The 22,016-nt window shown below is 37.6% G+C and overlaps 1 protein-coding gene across 2 annotated transcripts in view; it reads right to left on the reverse strand.

Moving 5' to 3' along the window:
- Positions 1 to 22,016, reverse strand: part of EDIL3 (EGF like repeats and discoidin domains 3) — a 202,650-nt gene that overhangs the window by 57,961 nt on the left and 122,673 nt on the right. For both annotated transcript variants that reach the window (XM_026866612.1, XM_026866611.1), the window contains one exon: positions 16,142 to 16,323. In XM_026866612.1, coding sequence (XP_026722413.1) covers positions 16,142 to 16,323 — 182 coding nt within the window. The remainder of the gene's footprint in view (positions 1 to 16,141; positions 16,324 to 22,016) is intronic.

A 22,016-nucleotide genomic window follows, 5' to 3' on the forward strand; every position in this document is an offset into this window, starting at 1 on the left:
TTTTTTTTTTTTTTTTTTTTTTTGTTTTGTTTTGTAAATAGCAGAAAGGAAAAAATGTAGCTGTAGCATTTAAATTACTATCTTTACACTTGCATTAATTCCTTCTATCTTTAATTCATTTCAGGTACATATGCACACAAATAAATAAAAAAGCCTGTAGTATGCACATGTAGGTCTTCATGTGTATGTGTACACACACACACATATATTTATATATTACTGATATATAGGTTATCACTGGCATACAACTGGAATATAGCGTATTAGTGGTATATAGGACTACTACTATATATTTCCTTCCTAAAAAGGAAATTCAACAGTGTGATAATTTACCAAAGGCTGAATCTTCTGTTCTACTAGAAGCCAGTTTGCAATCCCACACCAAAGAGCCTAAATTAACTTCAGGTTAAATGTCTTTGTGAAAGAAAAAATACATGGATGTTCTGTAAAGCAAACAAGCAGACCTTTCCTTGACTCTCACTGAAATTTCATTTATGTAAAGATAATGCTATGTAAAAGCTAATCCCAAACCAGTCAACAGCAAAATATCAATGGCTATCATTATAAACACTCACTGTGTACTTGTTTAAGTTGACCTCAACACCGTGAAGTACAAAATGAAGATGTAGAGTTCAGCAACATTCAGACAACCTTAAATTTGCCCTCTTTATGAATCTAAGATATGGGAAAGCCAATTCTATTGTCATAAAGTTCAGAATGTGATATTCAAATAAAACAATGCCGGCATTGTCAGCCTTGTCCCTGCAATGAAGTCAACCATGAAGCAATCGGTGGCAACTGCCCACCCACTTTCTCACTGGTAGACAGCTGAAGCCTGCAACTTTTGCACCGAATGAAGCTTAACAAACTGCTGTCATCCTGTGAGAATTGTGTGAAGGTGCAGGCAGATGTGTGATAAAAGGAGATGAATGGAGATACTAGAGTAAGCCACTGGGACAATGTAAATAATACATTAAACTACATTAGCACCTGCCTCCTCCAAATGAATCTCATCTCTGCTCCCCAGTCCGTGGAGCTCGCCCTGTGCAATCCCTACTCTTTGGGATAGCAGCCCCAGTACAGGAATATGGGGAGTCAGAGACAGATCAGGTATCTTTAATCCCTTTATTCTTTACAGTGTGGTCTCAAGATTTTCTCTCATTTGGTAATGTTATCCAGCCTCTGTTAACGATGTAAGATGATCAAACTTCGATGTTTCAATATCCCACTGTTTCAATATCCCTACACAATGGGAAAGTGGAGAAAGACAGAATTTTACTGCTGGGTTTTTTTGAGCTATTTCTTTGTTGCTTATCTGAAGTGGGTGGCCTCTGATATTTTTATGCTTGAGGCAAAAGAAATTTCAGTGTACTTTTAACATAGTTCTCTCTATAAGAAATTAAGAAACGCTCATACACCTTTAGAGTAATAATGGGTATTTTAGAGGTTTAGACCTACTGAGAGAGGAGAAACTGCCTATAAAAGATCAGAATTTTTATAGAACCTTTCTCACAGGTACCAGGAAAACTCAGGAACATTTGCAATTGCAATGGGAAGAACAGACTCACATTGGGAATTTAGACAGGTATAAATTAGAAGAGATTCAGGCCTTTTTACAGTCTTGGGAAACTTTTACCCTCATCCCAGGGGAAAAAATAGACACATACTTGTAACAGGACAGCTGCAAACTACTTTGAGGCCCTGAACTACTTTAAAAAATGTAGTTAACATAGAAGAGTAACCAGTTAGACATAAAGGTTTCTGAAAGTCTCTTATGCAGATTTCACCCTTTATATGGAATTTAAGAATATTAATAAACAGGTAGTTAAAACAATTTTTCAGGTATTTACAAATTTATTAATAATTAAGTGAACACCATCTCCAAAAACAAATTAGAAAGCACAGTCAGACAGAAACCTGTCATTGATTGTTTGCCTTTTGCATATACTGACTAGTAGCATCTTCACATTTCGCTGTTTGGGAAAAGGAAGATCTAATGCAACACCAAATATTTTTTCTTTGATCCACTTATGCATGTACCTAATATTCTTTCAACTTCATTCCCAATTTTTCTTTTTCCAGATAATAACCTTGGGGAGGTTTTTTCAATGAGAATCTATATGGAAATTTTTTTTTCCCTGTTTACTCAGAAAGAGCAGTTTCTAAAGGAACCATAGCTTTAACCACTGGATGTTATATTCCCACAGTAACTCCTTTCCAACCCCCAGCCTCCGTCTCTAAGGTACAATAAATCAACCACTTCAGGAAGCAAAACAATGACAAAAAACCCACCCAAAAGTAATCTGTCAGAGTTTAATATTACAGATGAAACTCAAAACTTGGGGGAAAAAAAAAAAAAGTCTTACTGAATGAAGGGAAGATTTGGTCAGACAATCATAAAAATGAAACAAAGATAATTTAAGTTTTAAATACTCATTTAATATATATACCATAACCTGTGATCTTTGAGTTTCAGTAGATAAAAAGCCTTTCGTTTTTTCTGCTATATATCAGCCTGCTCTCTACCATTATCTGGATATCTGTATCGACAGTCTGTACCATTTTCTCTTGTTTTAACAGACAGAATCTTTCCTTGAGGCTTTCTTGATCAGTATCCATACTCTCAGTCACAAACTGAGCTCTGAGTTTGGCTTTCAGCAGTACTGAGCTTGACAGAACAGAGGAAATAACAACAGGATACTGTGTTTTGCAATTAGATCTACATATTCTGTCAACATTTGCAGGAAAATCCCAATGAAGGGAGAAAAAAACGCTTTCAAATCCCTGCAGCTTGCTTACATACAAGATCCCCATGAGGCTAACATCACGCCCGTGGTAGCTCCTTTCAGTGCATTTGGATATGCCAAGAATTAATTGGCCCTTTGTGTTTGGGTTCTTTTTATGTATTTTAAATCTTTTGTGTCAGAGCTTAGCAAAACTTAAAATATTACAGTTGCAATGACTATAACGAAACAGGTGCTGAAATCTTTCTTATGTACTTCAGTAGGAAGCAAAATTCCCCACATGAAATGTGAACTAGCTCTTTCAGCACTAAAAGCATTTTCAAAGGTACTTTTCTGTGGCAATTGTGAAGAAAAACAGCTTAGGAAGCTCTGCTTTGTGGATTCAGATCTAGGACAGAATGTTATATATTCTAATTACATGGGTGACTGTGTTTTGAAACAAACAAAGAGGTGAAAGTCACCAGGATAACAAGAGTTTAACACATCTTTTTTTAAAAGGTAATAGCTTATTCAGTTATAAAGTACTCCTTATCATTACCTAGATTAACTGGAAAAAATCAAGGTTGATACAAGATCAATAGGATATTGAGGGATTTACCCCAATTATTAATGCACGGTAGAGACCTTGTAAGAAGAGGATACTTGTAAAAAAAAAAAAAAAAAAAAAAAAAGAAAAAAAAAAAACCCCAAACTGATCAGCCCTACTTAAATTTAAGGTTAATTTGAGAGTAATGGCTTCAGGCTTGACTCTCAGACCCTGTCCATGGACCTGCATTCAGCTCCAGCTCAGGGGGGGGTCCTGCATCCAGCAACTTCCATGGGACCTAATTCACCCAACATACGTCAGGGATTTGTCTGTGATGTTCACAAGCAGATCTGAGGATGCCTGTTGCCCTCCATCCTCATGGCATGAAAGACTTTATGAAACTTGGGTAAGGTGCCGTTTAGCACCTACAGGTAGTGCAATCTGCCTCAAACTGGCTTCGCATTTCAATGAGGAAGTTTTCTGGGGCCAGAATAAATGATGAATGCTGAATCACTCAGGTAAAACTGCATGTAAAAGAAAGCCCGTAGACTGGCATCAATTCATTTAAATCTGATGCTACAAGGAATAGATTATGTCTACACAATATATGGTCGATGATGCAAATTCACTGTGCTGATATTGCGGAAAGCTCAGCTAGAGCACAGGCACAGCAGTCAACTCAACAGACAGTGCCAAGAGACAAGATAAAACACCTCAGAGTCAGTGCGATATACACACTGTTGATAATTCATGTACTGGCAGCCACTCGGTGCCTTCTATACTTTGTCATAGCCAAAACTAAGTAAAAAGAAAATCACCTGAGGCCTACTCCCTCGAGTGCAGTGTATGCCCAGGAGCTGGTGAATAAAATCAACACTATCAGTTTAAAAAGTTCACAGCAGTCCTTGAAATTGCTTTTAACTTTGTTCCTGTCAACCACCACAATCATCCTGACTCCATGATTAGACCACTTTTATCATCACAGCAGGTTATAGAGTCACAGCCTCTTTCAACAGGAGGGGGAAAGTAACCAGCATGCCATGCTTTCTGCTCTCAGCACTCATTCTGTAGGAGTAATTATCTATTAAACAATTTCACTAGTGTTTTTGACTGCAGTAATTCACACAAATCTGTTTTAGGATGCTAAATCATTCAGTTGTTTACACTGATGAAGACACGGCCAATGAGGATTTTATTGGAGCGTGGAAAAATCTGTATCAGAAAGGAAATAAAACAAATGAAAAAGTATTTTCTCAAGAGAAAGTGGCAATATGAGCAAGGTTATTTTACAAGTTCCTGTATGTTGTGCAGTGCATCGTTTTCAAAGCCGATTCAGAGCCAGTCCTGCAAATCTGCATGGTGTCAGTGTGCAGCTTCACTTTAACGTGTGAGTAAATGTAAGACTGTAAGACTGAAGGAAACTGCTTCAGGCTTGTTTTGCACAAAACAAAGACCAAAAATAACTTCCCTGCATGATTAACAAACCTTAGAATTGTAGACTAAATTAATAGTCATAATATGTCAATGTAACACAAGAGGAGAGACTGGGGATACCACCAGTGGATTAAGTTCATATTCTTCCTCAATTTCTGATCAAATACTAGTATATTCTGTATGCAGAAGCTATGTACTTGACAAAAAAATGATAAACAAACCAGTTACATCTGTCTCATCTGCATTATTACATGTAGAAGAGGAGAAGAAGGATGAGAAGAAGAAGTGACTTTAGGAAGACACCATATGTGATGCTCCTGGCCAGAATACATAACGATGTTCCCCCCATTTGTTATTTCATTATCAGCAAGAACACCACTAACATTTCATACAGAGTAGGTTTGTCTGAAATATACCTGAAGAGCAATTTTCCAAGAAATGCTCAGAAAAAAGCCTTCACAAAGTGTCTTTGAAACTGTAAATGTAGTTTTACATGAGCCTTCATTCATGAACAGAAATGTAGTTTATAGAGAGCTATGGTGTTTATCTATTTCAGTTATGAGATACAATACTGTTGCTATAAATAATTCTCCATCTTTTCTAGCACGTAATATATCTGTTTTTACTAATGCTCACTATTACTCATATAAAAATAGGGTTGAATAAGGGATCGAGATTATACTGGAATTCAAAGATATATTAAGGCAGCCCTTCCCTCCTGATTTCATCAGTTTTTGAAGGATTGAAATATTTTTTTTGTCTTTTTTTTTTTTTTTTTTTTAAAAAAATTTAAGATATAATTCTGACAAAGCTAGATAGCAAACACCCACAGAAACAATTTCTGATGAAAAATAGGGACACTCGCGAATGGAAATGTTTGTAATAAACTCAGGAAAGGAGTAACCTGACACGATTACCTCAGTCCTGGGAAATTTAGTGACACTGGGATCTCCCTCCCACTTTTCCTTTTCCGTCTTCAAGCACTAGAAGCCCTGAACGTGACTGGACATTGCTGTTTCACCCTGATCTCATGTCAAGAGCAAGGGGCTGCAGGGCAGGACTTGGCCTGTGATGAGTTGCAGGAAGGTCAGAGCAGGTCAGTTACTATTATCTTCCCCACTGCAAAGCACTGCTGGCACCTGAGCGTAGGGTGCTCATACATCTTGCCTGTCTGTGGCTTTTTGCTACTCTCCTAATCAGCACTGTAAGCAGAGCTTTTCCAGATTTAGTTGAGGGCATTAATGCAGCCAGCATAGTAGCAGTGATATGTGTTTTAACTAGCATCCAGATTAGGTAACGCAGTGATTTATTCGTGGTAGCGCTCCAGCTGTTGCGGCTGTTCTGTAAGGGGGGTTATTACATGGAGAAAAGCCAACACATTTTATCTTATAATTGTGATAGTCTGGGAGAACTAACACAGTCATTTTACAAACAGTAATTCTGAATGTGACCGTGGGATTGTGCCTTGCAGACAAACCAATTAAATACTCAGTTATTTCTGATCTCAAAACTTTTCTGGTTTGCTTACATGGATGCAGATCCAGCAACGTCTCTTCACAACTTTGCTATTAAATCCTCTACAAACTCATCCTCCCAATACTGTTATTCCCAGAGTGTCTTGCCAGTCTATCATACCTTATGGTAGCAACAAACACCTCTCAGGCCTTCCCTGTACTCACGTCTTAGCTCTAGTCAACCACCTGAAAGCAACTCATCGCCTTTGCTATCTTCAGTAAGACTATTTATATGCTTCAAGTTAGGCATGCTGAATCAGAGACCCAAACCAGCCCACAAATTTCATTTGCCCTTCAGTGAAAAGATTGGAATATAGGTTAAACCCTACTTGTATGGAAAACATAAGTGCAGGGATTGTTTAGCCCATGTAATGCTAATACAGGGGAGCATATATTATGAATATTACCAAAAAGCACACACTTCATTTGGCTTTTGTTGAGAACTTTCTTTTTATGCCTCAGAGAGTTTACATAATTAGATAAACTAAAAACTTGCTTGGTCTGTTTCTTCTTATTATTAAGCCATTATTTTAGTCCCAAAGGCAGTTGTTATGAATGCCATTAACTGGATTATATGAATTATTTAAAATACTGGCATGTTTAGACTGTCATCTCAAGAAGAGGCCCATAATCCATCTCACATTGTTCACAAGTTTGCAGCTCTGTAAAATTTCATCTCATTTACAAAGTATTGATTAAATGGGTATTAACTACTGACAATTTAAGGTTAGCTAAGAAACACTAAGGTCATTTATTGATATTATGAATTCTTTCATATACTTTGAACTTGTGAATTGTCTTCCTGTCTTTGGCATGCTAGTATCTGCCAGAAAAAACTTCACCAAAATGTCTAGAATATTTCTTAAAGTATTGGACAAAGTATGTGTAAATAAAAATGTCAGCGAAAAAAATAAATATGTATTTCCACTTGCAAAATAGCTTTGATCAATAGCTCATAGAATTTAAAAGATATGATGTTAGACTCAGGTCACAGAAACAAACATGCACTTTTCTTTTAATCCTATATGAAAACCCTCTTGTTTAGGGCAAAGAAGTATATTCAAAAGGCACTACACTAAAATCACTATGAAAATACACTGGGGGAAAGTTCTTAATGTGCCTGTTGCAAATTTCAGATGTACTTTCTATTGCATGCTTTCTACTTGTTTTTATGGCACTGTGGTAGATGTACTCTGGTAGAAACTCTAATAACAAATATGACCTGCCCCCCTCAAGCACAAAAAGGACAACTGGGAAGAATTCCCATTCTGAGTTACCTGTTTTTTTTCTAGGTCCTATTTATTTTCTCAGATCAATGTTAAATAAGAAGGAAATGTGCTCAAAAGTGACAAGTCTATTGCCACGATGAAGATATTCTCATTAGTTTTGAATAGTAAAGCTGAACTTGGAATTAAACCCATCCATTGAAAGATGGAAGGTAAAGCAAAAACTGAATAGCAGGAGATTAGACTTCCCTGGCAGTGTGAGATCCCTGTACTGGGGTTTTGTGACCATTGCACAGAGCCAGCTTATTTTAACACACCGGGAATCTAAAGCTACTTGGTTCCTCTTCCAGAATAAACTCAGTAAGTGATAATAGTGCTATCGAATGGTGCACAAAAACCTATACAGAGAGTACTTCTTAACCACAGTTCACTACCTTCTCTTTGTTTTTATGCAGTTTATCTTCAGAAATTATTGGTTAGTACTGTAAAGGAATGGGAAGAGTCTACCTGAAGAGTGGTTCACAGGGCATGATCGTCATGGGCTGTGCAATGGGGGGACTTCTTTCCCGTGTAACGCTGGCTGAAAATCCCACAATTCAAATGAGTTCTGGATTTTTTTCAAGGAGTCCATGAGGATCAAGTGACACAGTAGATTGCTTGCAGATTCCTGCTGAGTAACTACTTCTTCTGCTATGACACTTAGCCAGTAATGAGATGTTGTTTTCAATTGCTAAATAACTCACAACACAGTATTTCAATTTTCATAACACTAATGATAAAATACCCATATTTAACATCTTTATTCCTTGGTCAATCATTGTATACCTACTTAAAACTTTCTTTTCCAAAGAGCCTGACAGCCACAGTTGACTTTATGCTGCCTATCATGCTGTCCATACCATCCTTTTGCTCTTTCCATGTATCTGCAAATACCTTGTCTAGTTCATGCAGAGTCTTTTTAGTTGTCAGTTTATAGGAGACCCAAAGAACATTGACATTAACCAGAACTTCTGACTGATCTCATAATGCTGCTCATAATTAGGGCAACTGTTAGACTGCATTCACATTGTGACAAAATCTGTGGGAGAAAGACAAATGGGAAAATAAGAGTATGTCAAAGCAATCCTTCCCACATATTGTCATCACTGAAAATAATTTGTTAGTTGCTATGAGACTGGTTGCGTAGGGAGAGAGGCCAAGGTTTTAGATGGACACAAGTGGATTAAAGAGGTAGATTAGTAGGCACACAGGGGACAGATGGCTTTGTGATTGCTGAAGACTATGACACTCAAATGATTTCTCCACCCAGAGACGCTATTACAGAAAATGAAAAATTGGCTCAAATGATTAATCCCTCCTGAACCTTAAGAAATTGACTGAATATTGGCTGAATTACAACAGACACACTCATAATATATTTTTCATTGTCCTGAAATTAAGAATCAATAGACAAAAAAGTTGTTATGTAAACACAAAGTTACCCTTCAGTGAGACTTTCCAATAATTTTATTTATCTATGCATTTTTTCATCAAAATACTTTTTCCTTTACAAAAAATGGCAGGAAATGGACTAGTTTAAAACCATTAAATGTTGCTTGGTTTTGCAATAAACAAAGAAAAAACCCTCTAAATCTGAAAAGTCTCACTGAAAGACTCAAAATCTGAACAATGTCTCTTTATCTTAACCACTCATGGAATAAGAAGGTTATAAAAGTGCAAGAATAAAATACGCTCCCATTTTTCAGTCCACAAGAAATGATGTTCCACTGAAATTTGAAGGTCTTTGCTATGAGAAGCACATGTCATCATTTTCAGCAGAGGAGTTGACTTTAGCCCTGTTTTCTGCTGTAGTACCATGGTGCTGGTGACTTCCCATACTTCCAACAGCTTATATAAAATGGTAACTTTTCTCCACCAGCTGTAAAACCGCAGAGCGACACAAGGGGCAGCCAGGGACTGCATGTTTGCTTCTCCACAGCTAGAGCTGTACCTCTGTTCTCACCCTGCAGGTTGCTCTGCACTTCTGTGTGTGACCCACCTACATACATACGAACTCAGACCGTGTGTGCTGCTCGGTGCCCATCAACACAGAGGTAAGTGTATATACATGCCTCTGTGCCACACAGAAAAAAAAAAAATCTTAATATATTGACATGTAATTTTACTTTTTCTTGAACTTTGCTTCCTTAAGCTCAGTTGTAATGAAGTAACTTGGAACAGCTTTATGTTAGAAGCCATGCCTAGCAGAAGAGTAACCATGAGTGAGGATCATTGCATTGACAGTTTTGAAAGTGAGTGTTTACAAAATAAAATATTACTTTCTTGACTATCACACATGAGCATAGCATCATATTACAGATTTAGATGCTGTCCTCCCCACAGGAGGGCTGTGATGCCCACACATCACTCCATTACAGTTGGTGAGCCACCACATAGTTACTGGGGCATGCAACTCCACATGCAACTTATTACTGATGCAAGAAACCAGACGGACACACATTTGCTCATTTTGGTGTGTCACCACTTGCTGGTTTGATTACTTTTAATATCAGGATGGTAAGTGTGAAAAGCCATTCCGTCAAAATAGATGGTGTTACAGATGCATAAAGCAATGTGTTTAAAAGTACTATTACTTCAGCCATCCAGCCATGTTACATGGAGTAATTAAGAAAAGCTGGCACGCAGGCTGACAGAGCATGTTACAGATTGTGTTCGTAACAGCATCAAGTATCAGTTGCCATGGGGATGATAACTCTGAACTGACTTCTTTTGTGTATCCGAAAACTCAAATCAAAAGTTGTGTGAATACGTCTGTGTGTGGGTGTTCGTGTGTACAAAGAACAAAACTAAGAGAGACGAGATGGTATCAGATAGATACCAAGTTACGGGACAGGAGGGAGTATCTGGATGACTACACTAAGAAATAGGCTCCCAGTCCTTTTGTTTTCTTGTCTGTTTTGAGTACATAAACTATATGTTTAGCCTGTAAGCTAAATGTATAGATGTTGAGGGAGACCTGCAGCTAGCAAACATTGGTACTGAGTTCAGTGAAGTCAGTGAACTTACGGCAGGCTTTGACTAACTGAAGATCTCTTCTAATTCCAGCAGTTCAGAGGTCCTATGTGGGACAGTTTTGAGAGAATTCAACTGCACTTTTGTTACTAGATTCTGTTCTCTCCTGCCAAGTGATTTCAGGTACTTACTGCCACTTGTCAATTCAATATTCTGCAAGGAAATCCTCATATGATACTAATTCAAATTTTGGAGTGGCAACAAAAATTGCAGAGATTTAATAGCTTTTCCAGCATTTAACTTAGCAGGTTAAGTCTCCCTATATGGTTTGAGTCACCTTACATGATGACTCTGAGATTGTATATCATAAGGTTCACTTGGCCACATTATGCTAAGCTGAGAGCTATATTAAGTAATATTAAATATTTAATCTATGATGACAGGTATTTTTTGAAGCTGATACAACAGTACTCATGAATGAGGACATTAACGTTGACAAAATGAATAGTTTGACAGATGGTCGTTTGCTTAGAGCTCTTACCAACAGATGTTTGAATGAATGTTCTGCAAGACCTCTGTGTATTTTGGGTTTTATCATTTTATTAGCAAATAGCTATCACCTGGTGTATACTTGCTCTTTGGAAGTTCTTGATGTGGAGGCTGCTAATTTTTTTCCTTGCCTTTTTTTTTGAGAAAAAAATCCCAACACTTCATTGATTCCTGCCTGGGGATAAGAATGATGGAACTTAGAAAGTCTTTATTGTAAGTATATTTTTTGTGTGTCACTGTAGTTATGATCAGGTTTGTGAGATTCACAGACATACAATTAACCATGGCAGTATTAGGGACTGCAAGCCCCAAAAATGGGAGACTGAGCACTGAGGTGGGACTTAAACTGCAGGTGGTGTGGGAGACATTTAAGTAAAAGCCAAATTAAGCCACAAATAAAAATGTATATTCTACCTACCAGAAACATTATTCCCATATATTTAGACTTAAAACCCCAAAACAAACCAAAACAAAACAAAAAAACAAAACCAAAAAGCAGCACTCTCAGTAATCTCTAAATAAAGTACCAATATGTCTTCTGGAGTAGAAACTGATTTAGATTCTCTCAAACAAGTACCCTAATCACTGTGCTGCACAATTCTTGTATTATCCTGCCGATTTAGACTACCTTAATTAAATATTGTATCCAAGAACAAATCAATACACTATACTATTTAGTCCTCAGACAGATTTTTGGTGAATGCTTAAGGAAGATCCTTGTGCTCTGTTTTCTCTTGCCCGTATACCCGGATTTTTGCTGTCCAGCCTTAAATCTGATACCTTTTACCCTATACCTCTTCTGTGCCTTCACCTGTCTTCTTAGTTTGTTCAAAGACTATCATGTGTTTCTGAGGCTGATATTCTCAGGACTCCCTGGTACACTGACCACCCAACCCAGGCCACTCCAGCTCTGCTGTGACCTCCTTCTCCACTCAGGCTCCCTGATGTAGGTGGTATCTCTTACTGTTCTTGGGCAAATTAACTTTTAAGAAGGTTCATCTGTTGATGAAAACCCCATTGCACTGGTATTATTTGCATAACAAAAAAGATCATACCTACTTTAAAAGACTGAAGAAGTAAGACTTATTTTCTTACAGGACAATATTCACCCACCTTGCTCTCTCATCTTTAAGTTATTTATACATCTTAAATGCATGATTTATGATTTCAGTACTGTAAGCCAGTCCTTACATTGATAGTTATACCTAATTATTCTATCTTGTCTTACAGCGTTCTTTACAACATTTCAGTTTATGCATTTTTGGCACATCCACCATGGCTGAAGCCATTGTGTATTACAGGGATAACAACTGCAGTGATATAAAAAATGATATTTTATGAAAGCAAAACAGAAACCGGTCATGAAAATGAGTTAAGAAATATTAGGCTGGGTGGTGAAACTGGGAGGGAAGAAATGTAAGGGTTTAGGCATGCATCCCTAGGTTAGAAATCACTGGAGAGAATAAAATTTAGAAGGTCCTGTCAGCAGTTTGTGTTAGAGATTAACAGTTACTGTGACTTTGGATATGATAGAGAGATAATAGAAAACAATCGTGCCCATAGTCATCTCTATTCTGATCCATACTGCCTTGACAAAATATGTGTGAACAGAAAAATACAGCTACATGCAAGGCAGGAGTAGAGATGAAGTGAAATCAGAATAAAAAGAAGCAACATATTTTAAAGCCATAAATGCGAAAGGAAAAAAAGGAAAAGATAAACCAGTGCTCTCTTAAATAAAGAATTTTGACAAAAAAAAAAAGACTCGTTACTGGAAGAGGAAAAGTGACCATTTTGGTTATATCTCAGGAACAATTAATGAAAAATGAACTGTGGGATTTTTTGTCATTGTATTTGGAAACATTAAAAGTTAATGTCACTAATAAAGTGGTAAAGGGTATACAGGTGCTATTTTATCACAGCCAGCGTATGCGGAGAAACAGAGGTCAGCAAAACGTTAAAAGGCAGATATGACTTACTCTGACTTTAATTTGCTTTCAAAAACGTGGTCACTGACTCTTTAAATCACAAGCCAATTACAAGCATTGTAGTGCCATTACTAATTACATGCTGACAGTGTAAATTTAAAAATGGCAATTTCAATTTTCAGTCATTGGGAGAATGCAGGAAAATGAAAATGAATACTAATTAGTTCATGTGTGTCAGACACCTGAAAGATTAAAGAAAAAAACTCTGCACTCATTACAAGTGAGTTATAAGCAAAGCACTCAAACCTTCCATTTACCAAGCTGCATATAAATAAAGAAATTAAATGACAAAGAAAATTGATAATGATGGAACAAGGCAAAAATAGCCACAGGCCTGTACATAATTATACTTTGGGGGGCTTTGCCCATACACACAGTTTCCTTTAAAATTTATCTAGCATTAGAAACTCAGGCTATTGCTTCAGGTTTATTGACCTAAATGTTAAGTTACATTTCCTAAAAATGGAGTTTCTGCTTTCGTAACTTTCCACTTAATCTCTGCTGAACATTCGCACTGTTTTTCAGGAGACATCTTCTGGACCAGCTGCTTTGTCACCAACATGGAAAAGGTCCCATACACAGACCCCCCACATTAGGATCTGGGAAGAAGCTGGGACATGACAAGAAAGTGAAAACTCAGAGTAGGCTGTGTTAGAAGGAGCATTTCTCTCACAAGACCAGAGGAGGGTAGCTAGAAACTTAGCACAAATGAGAGTGGGCTGACTTTTTGTAACCTTCGACAAATACTTACGAAGTATCTCCCTGGACCTCACTGAAGCTGTGCAGAAATAAGATACGGGATTTCTACTTCTCCTCTCAACAAAAACTGTTCACCCATATAAGGGTCAGGCAGTGTCTGCCTCTTACAGTGTATTTCATGCTTGAAGAACAACACAGAGCTATGATGTGAAGAGCTACTATACAGTGCAGAAAGTGTGAGTTTGTGGAGGTCTGTATCCTTGACAAATCAAAACAGCATTTCTGCAGAACACTAAACCCCACTTTATCACTACAACTATCATCTCCCTGCAAAAATTTACTTTCCCAGTGTTTTAAGGAGAAAAGTCTTCAGACAAGGAAAAAAAAAATCTTTAAGATTTAAACTTTTGTTTTTAAATTATAAAAAGTATTTTTAATTTTGCACTGAACTAAAAAGAAAAATAAAATTCTCAGCAAGTTTTGTGAAAATTATAGAACAAAGTTTATTTTAAAAGAAAAATGAGATGAAGAGAATGCTAGGCACTTAGCACAGATGAATTGTACCACTTAATTAGTGAAAGTCCTTAAATACTGTAGCTGTTACAATTACAGAATAACCTGCATGGGATTCGTGAGACCTAGACTAGATCATTAATTCCAAAAAAGAACAAATTGTTCAAACGTGATGCCACGGGCTGAGATTGTAACACATTTTCTCCATTGGTCCAACTTTCCTTTCAGGTAAGAGCAAAGACCTCCCTGGGAGCAAAGTCCATCCTAACGCTGGTCTGGATAGAAACCTGCGCAGCTGCCCGACAGCTGCCTCCGCGCTGCGTGGTGGCTTTGCCAAGTACAAACGTGGAAGCAACAGACCATTAGCCATCCCCATCCTGTTCATCTCCTAGTAAAGACATGTCTAGAGGGCCTGTGCTAAATGATTCTGAATTTCTTCTCCAGCTCATTTAATAAAGCCCACACTCAAAAGCAGCCCAAAAGCTACTCTAACACTGGCTTTTTCATTACCCATTAAAGTTACATTAGCTTTCTACTCCTGTGAAAATAATTCTGCTCAAGTCCCTTAGCGTTATTCTTTCCAGTTCTTTTTCAATGTATAAATTTTACAGACTTCCTAACCCCTCTGGTCTTTACGGAAGAAAGCTGACTTAAGATACATTGAAGGGCCGCTGTGTTTTCACTCTGCAGTGAATAACAAACAGTAACACCGACTTCATTTTTCAGAACTGACAAAATGCAGCACTCTCACCACACCAGTTTTAGAAAACTTCATCAAACAGCACCTGGTGCCTGCTCTCCAAACAAGAAAAATGAACAGGTAACCCTGAATGCTTTTCCCCCACATATTTGGGAACCACTTAGACAAAGAACAAGCAGTAGTCAGTATAAAAGCTTGAATACGAACAAAAATGATGCCATTTACATGAAGGTACCTTCAAGAAGAGTGTGTCTGAAATACCTGAGGGACATATGGACAGTTGAACCTAGCACTGGCAGACAAGATGCTCAGGTACCATCTCATACTACTCCTGTGGTGAGTTCACTGGGAGGGAAGCACCATCTACACATATTGACCATACTGATGAGTGAAAAAGTTTTCCCGTAAGTACCCAACATCACCTTTCTTAACTAACAGCTCAAAATGCAAAAGCTTAGCCCAATTCACATATCATGAAAAGAAAACACCATAAAATTAAAGAGCTACAGCAATCACTAGATAATCATTATCTCCATTAAAATACAGCCACTAAACTTCACTGCTTCATGACTTTGACTGAAGTAATTTGCTGAGTGCAGAGAAATCCAGTCCACAATGAGGGCACTGCCATTTGAATCATTCTAGAGATAACCTCCTCGAGCGGGAATGAAAAAACATGTATTTTCAGCCCCATGGATGTGGTTGAACTAACAGCTATTTCAACCTTAATTAAAGCAGTTCTTGTTACTTCCAGCATGATGCACACAGTGCTTAACCAGTGTGCCCAGAGCAGCTCAGCAGAGGACAAACTATTCCTGAAGGCTCTAGTACAGCCAATTCCGCATTAAAGCACTCTAGAATGATGCCCAAGGAAGGCTGCATGTGTCAAAGTATCTCTACCAAGAGATATTGCTGTGAAATGCTACCAAGGACCTAATGAGCAAATTCAATGTATGTGGAAAGCAGCTTCCCTGAAAAGTCTTTATAAATTTGCTTCCATGGTTTAGAGCCACAGTGGAACATATTCACACATTTTTTAAATACAAAGATTTGTGCATTTGTAAAGCCAAGATTATTACTGGTTTGCAACTAAACAGTCCCTTGTAGTCTAGGCTACATTTTTGACAGTGAAGAAGAACCTAGCTATTAGATCACCACTTGTCTTCATCAGTTTCTTAAGTAACTCTGCCAATTGAATCAAGGAGATTTTTTTTTCTTCTCAGCTCCATCTGTTACCTGAATCCATGGCCATCTGTCATTTTCTGCAGCCGTCCAAGCATTCACAAGACCCTTCTTATTAAGTCGTGCATAGTATGGATACCATTTCTGGAGTCCAAAAAGAGCTCGATGAGTGGATGATGCAGTAATTTGTTGGTTTGACACAATCCCTCCTTCTATCCCTAGTGGGCCAGAGCATCCTGCAAATGGAAACAAGAAAGGAAATGAATGTAACTGAAGTGATCAACTCTTCTGAATCCCAAGTGGCTGTAATTACAAATAGCCTACAAACAGATCGAAAATATCTTATCAAATACATTATTAGAAGAGATATAAAGCAGTGGAGTAGCATCTTCTTTTTGTAGAAATGAAAAAAAAAGCTGAAAAAAGAGGGAAAAGTACCAAAATAGTACTCCGAAATAACTCTTCCTATTGCAAAATTAATGAAATATAGTTTTCTTCTAGTTTGTTCTGTCTGAAGAGTTGTGAGTTTGAGTTTTATGGATACAATGAAAGAAAATGATCCCTAGACTGAAATATCGAAACAATTGCTAAAAGCAAATGCAAGGTTCTGTAATTACTGCAAAGTTCCATATTACTACTCCTGCCATAGAGGTTAGCAATTGTCCAACACACTACAAACTGTTGTCACAGTTATCTTTAAAAACATGAAACTAGACACATTACATTGTTGTTACATTAAAAATAGTTAAAAGGTCTTATATATTCAATCAGCAACCCACAAAGTATTTAACTGTGATGTTCAGGTTTTTATAATTTTCTGTGTGGTATTAATTTATTCACCTGAAATACTTGTAATCTTTTTTAAAGTCAAGATGCTTCTGCATACATTGTTTTCTGAAGCCACTCCATTTGGGTACAGGAACAAGAGCATGTAGTTAGTGCGAGCAATGCAAATAGAAAATTTCGAAAATTAATTCTATACAAGTGGCTGGCAGTCTAACTACTACTGAATACCCCCAACCACTTGCAAGTAGGGGATTTTTTTTTTCTTAATTCTGATAGAATGTATAAAGAGATGCTAACTGTAGGAACTCCTGTAGCAGCTGATCTTGCTTAGTTGACGAAAAGATCTTCTGCTCTGTGGGTCAACTGCACTTCAGCAATTTTGAACACAACAGAACAGACATTTACCAACACTTTAGGTTTTCTCAGAAGCCTGGCAGTGTTTCACCCCAAGCAGTACCCAAGAATGAACTTCATAAATGGTACTGCTATGAAATCCTTACACCACAGGGGCAGAAAAATCACAAACAATTTAATTCTTCATTAATTTAAAGGTACAGAGGACTAAAAGCGAGCAGTGCAATTTGCTCCTCTTGGCAGAAGCTGAGGCAGAGAGACAGTGCTGGGAGTCCCTGGCTATACAGTCCCCAGGTATTGTGTGTCACTGATAATGGAGATAAATATAAACTAAACTACAGTTCTAGGTTGATTATGGAGCAAGGGCCATGGACAAGCACGTGCTTGCACTCTGAAAAGATAAACCAAAACCCCCATACAGGTGAGGCTGTGAATGTGTTCCTTCTTAAGTGCAAAAACTGACTTCCAGGATAGGCTTAAATGAAATCCTGGCCCTACTGAAATTAGTGACTGACTTGCTCCATACTATCATTTCACCCATATTTTTAACAGTCCATGAAGCTCAGCTAGAATCCAAAGTCTTAGTGCTACTTTTCTGTGCCATACATCACCCAACAACAAAGGCGGTGCGTTCAGCACTTGACTAATAACTCTGTTCATGCTGCACAAAACATAACAAAATGTAGCTCTCTCCTGCTGTTGTGCCAGGTGCGTAGTAGCCAGAAGAAAACAAATTCTTTGTCACCAGCACAGGCAGGCACAATACAGGATGCATTAAAAAAACCCATGTATGTTGGAAAACTGTCATTTTTCATTGTGTTATCAAGCATTACTTAAAAATGGAAAGATCTATTCAAATCTTAGCTCTGTTTCTTAAATCTTTTCATCTAATTAGAATAAATTCCTTTGATGTGTAAGTTGCCGTATCTGCTTGCAAGCCAGAGGTAAAGTACTCTATGTTCCTGAGAAAATTGCCTATTTTCAAAAGTTTCGTATATTTGCCTGTTAAAATTTCTTTGTCACTTGATAATGGAAAAAAGAATTGCACACGGGTATGTCTATATGTATGTGTAACTCACACACACACACACACACACACACACACACACACACACATAAAGGACTGATTCCAGCTTACCCTGAAATTAACCTCCCCCAACAGTTGGTATCTTAGATTGATAATTATTTAAAAATTAGAGATGTGAGAAAAATGAAGAGACGTTTCCAAGAGGAGCTTAAAAGGGAGGCATGGCAGGTATTTTAATATGGATGTGGATCATGCAGCTGTGTTCTCCCTCCTCATGGTGAGGAGCACAGGGATGAGGATCCTGCCACGCCTGCTGCCATTATTCAGTGACCTAACACGAAAATGTGTTCACAAGGACAGGGACAGTTTTGAATGGGGTCCAGAATAAGGGTATTTGGCTTTAGCAGATAGTTTTCAAAACAACAATGTATAATTGATGCCAAGTCCCTTGATCTCCTGTAGACATCCCAGTTTTGGCAGACTTGGAAGAGATGTGGGTGTCCACTTTTTGCCTATCAGTCTCTGTTTAAGGTGTAGGACACTGTGGAAAGGTTTGATTTGAAGGTGTGTGATTACTGAGATGCATTAGTAGAGTACAGATTAGACCCAGTACAGATGCATTAAATGGTATTTGTAATATGTGTGAGTTCCTTACAGAGAAAGGTGAATTTTCCTTTCTAAATTGATGCACTTAACAGCACTTAACAGCACTTAACTCTACTTTGTCAGCTATGGCCATACATGTTCAGAAGTGTTTACCTTCCTTAGTTTAAGGAGGATTATTCCTGAAATCCAAAGCAAATCTCTACCTTCAGGGAATTAGGTACTTCATTGTACAAGCTTCCTATTTTAATTGCAATTCCAGTCTTGGTTTGCCATGTTTGTCAGTTTTAAAATGTGAGTTAAACACAAAATTTACCACTCCTAAAAAACAAAACTAGGTTTCATAGCCACATCATTCTGTATTTCAAGACATTTTAAAAACTCCCCCATCCTTTTTTAATAATGCTACAGTACATCTCTTAAATTATCAGAACATTTTGCTATCCTTCTTTTTTACTGAACAGACAGGAAGGACTTCAGCAGAGGTTTTGCTAGGACTCTGATTCAGGTCCTTCCACTGTTAAAACTGCCCATGTACCCACCCTTTAGGTCTTTATTTTTACTCAGACATTCTACAAGACAACATTATAATTTCTTTTATTAGTTGAAAGGAAAAGGAATAGTTGAATTTTTGGATAGTCAAATACCACACAGCACATGGACTTCCCCTAGCCATATGCTCATTAATTTCTTCCAAATTCTCCAATAGGTTTGTTAGTCATGCTTTCTCTTTACAGAAGCTCTAATGGGGCTATTACTCTCCAAATTCCCAAGAAATTTACTTTGCCTGAAAACTCTCAGCTGAATAACCTATCCCAGGTTCCATCAAATATGTTGTATCAGTAAAATACTAGTTACAGACTAGCTTCAGCAACAGTTACTCAATTTGAGACACAAACAAGCAAATGCAGATTTTGGAGTTTGTTTGTCTTTTTAATAAAACAACATACATATTTTGCAGAACAAGTGCAAGCTGTATTATATTTCATTGTTATACATCTGCTCCTATTAAATCCACAGTTCATTTAACAAAAATCATGACAGCTTGGGAAACTGCAGTCTCCAAAGGAGTAATAATATCACTACAGTGACTGTACAATTCATTCTGGTCAATGTCAGTCATTAAACAGAAAACCATTTTTATTAGTTAATGCTGACACACTGGGGTATGACAATCAACTTGATGTAAGAAAGTTAAAAAAGTAAAACAACAATTAAGAATCTGCTTGAGAGGCTCATAATACAGCTTCACAAGGAAGATGTTGTCATTCAGAGCAGTTATTTTAGTATCATTAAATAGCAAAACACTAACTCAAGCAATATTGGTTTTAATCCTATACTGACAATTGGCATGCACTAAATAAAACCTGATTGATGCTTCTTCTGCTCTTATCAAACCCAAGCCTATGCCCAGAATGCCCCGTTGTCCATGAAGATGACAGAATGCAATGATATATCAACAGCTACATAACTGTGAGCAGATCCAATGAAGGATGGGAAAAGACAACCACACAGGAAAAGTGAAGGATTCATATACAGATTTTCAGTTCTCCTAAGAATCCCCACCAACTCACATGAAGATGGCATGGTTATAAACTGCTTCAAAGGCTTCTTTTACAATCTCAGACTTAACTACATCTGAAATATTATGTACCATTTTGCATCACAAAGCAAATTATCATTAGTCCAGATTTCACTTGTAGACCAAGTGTATGGGGATCAAATAGCTTCCCAAACAAAAGATGAGTTCTGTGTCTCTTACAACAATAAATCCCTCCAGCTGAATAAAAACATTTGTGCAAAAGGAAATAGAAGAAGTTGACAGCTTACTGTGTTTTACATTCATACCTCTTCAGAGGTAAATTACAGTGGGAAAATACGTCACTGATTCCCCCTCTAACAGGGGAAGGACAAACCATTTTAAGATAAATAATTACTACAGTAGGAGATAATAAGCAGAAAGCACTGGGTAGACATGTTACTTGAGTATACTTAGTTTGGACTTCTACATTTATCTAAATCCACAAATCAAGCAAAAGCTCCAAATGGATTAAAAATTGGTTGAAAATGTGAGGATTATGCCTCTGCAAACAGAAGAAAAAGATTTCTTGTAACTGACAATGAAACATGCCTGATTTTGCAGCATGAATATATAGCTTTCGTTTCCTTCTGTTGGTTTGTCTCTAGCTAAAGACATCAAAACAAACAGATGCAGAACTGAAGGCATGCAGAAAACAAATCTGCTTTAGACATCTGCAATCCTGTCTTTCTCCAAGCACCTCATTTTCTGGAACGAGATTACCCTGGCTGTGTTTAGCATAGCACAGTAATTGTGCTGAACACAAACCCTGACAATGGGATTACAGACGACCTCTGATACTGCAGTAATTAATGTCGATACATGCATAAACTCCCCAACATGCGATCTAGGCTTCAGCCTTCCATCTCTTCTTGTTCCTCCTGTCTCCCACACATCCTTGCCCAGTTTGTTCTGACAAGGATCATTCTCTTCAGATATCAGTGAATTTTTTTTATAGAAGTTGGTTAGATGGATATGGACAATCATTTAGCAGTCTGCTATTAAAGTGACCATCCATGTGCAATGTATGAAACGATGTTCCTGTAGGGCTTGTTTGATCACAACCATGATAATGATAAAGTCCTCTCGTCTTTATAAATACTAGATCAGCAACTTTTGCAGATAGGTGACTGGGAGACAGAGCTTCCCTTCCTACTACAGGTGTCAGTGGACTCTCTCATGATTTTAGTGACACGATGGTCCCCAATTGCCAATTTCACTGTTGCACAATGGGATTACAGAAGATCACTGATGTTGCAGTAATTAATGATGATACATGTGCAAGCTCCTCACCATCCAGTCTAGGCTTCAGCCTCCTATTTCTCCTTGTTCCTTCACACAAAGACTTTACACCTCTGACTATAAGCATTTTCCCACAATGACCTGCAGTCCCCAGGGTAGGATTCACATTCCTCTGATGGTCATCCAAAGGGATTTTCTACACTGAGCAAATCTGCAAAACCTTGCATTTCCAGCATAGTACAGGAACATATGGAAACAGCAGCTCGGACACTGAAAGCAGTTTAGGCTTTTTTTATGTAGTGATGTGTCTGAATTTCAGGACTATTTTGCTTACTTCT

Source organism: Athene cunicularia (assembly GCF_003259725.1).
Source record: "Athene cunicularia isolate RWA chromosome Z unlocalized genomic scaffold, athCun1 chrZ_part3, whole genome shotgun sequence".
NCBI lineage: Eukaryota > Metazoa > Chordata > Aves > Strigiformes > Strigidae > Athene > Athene cunicularia.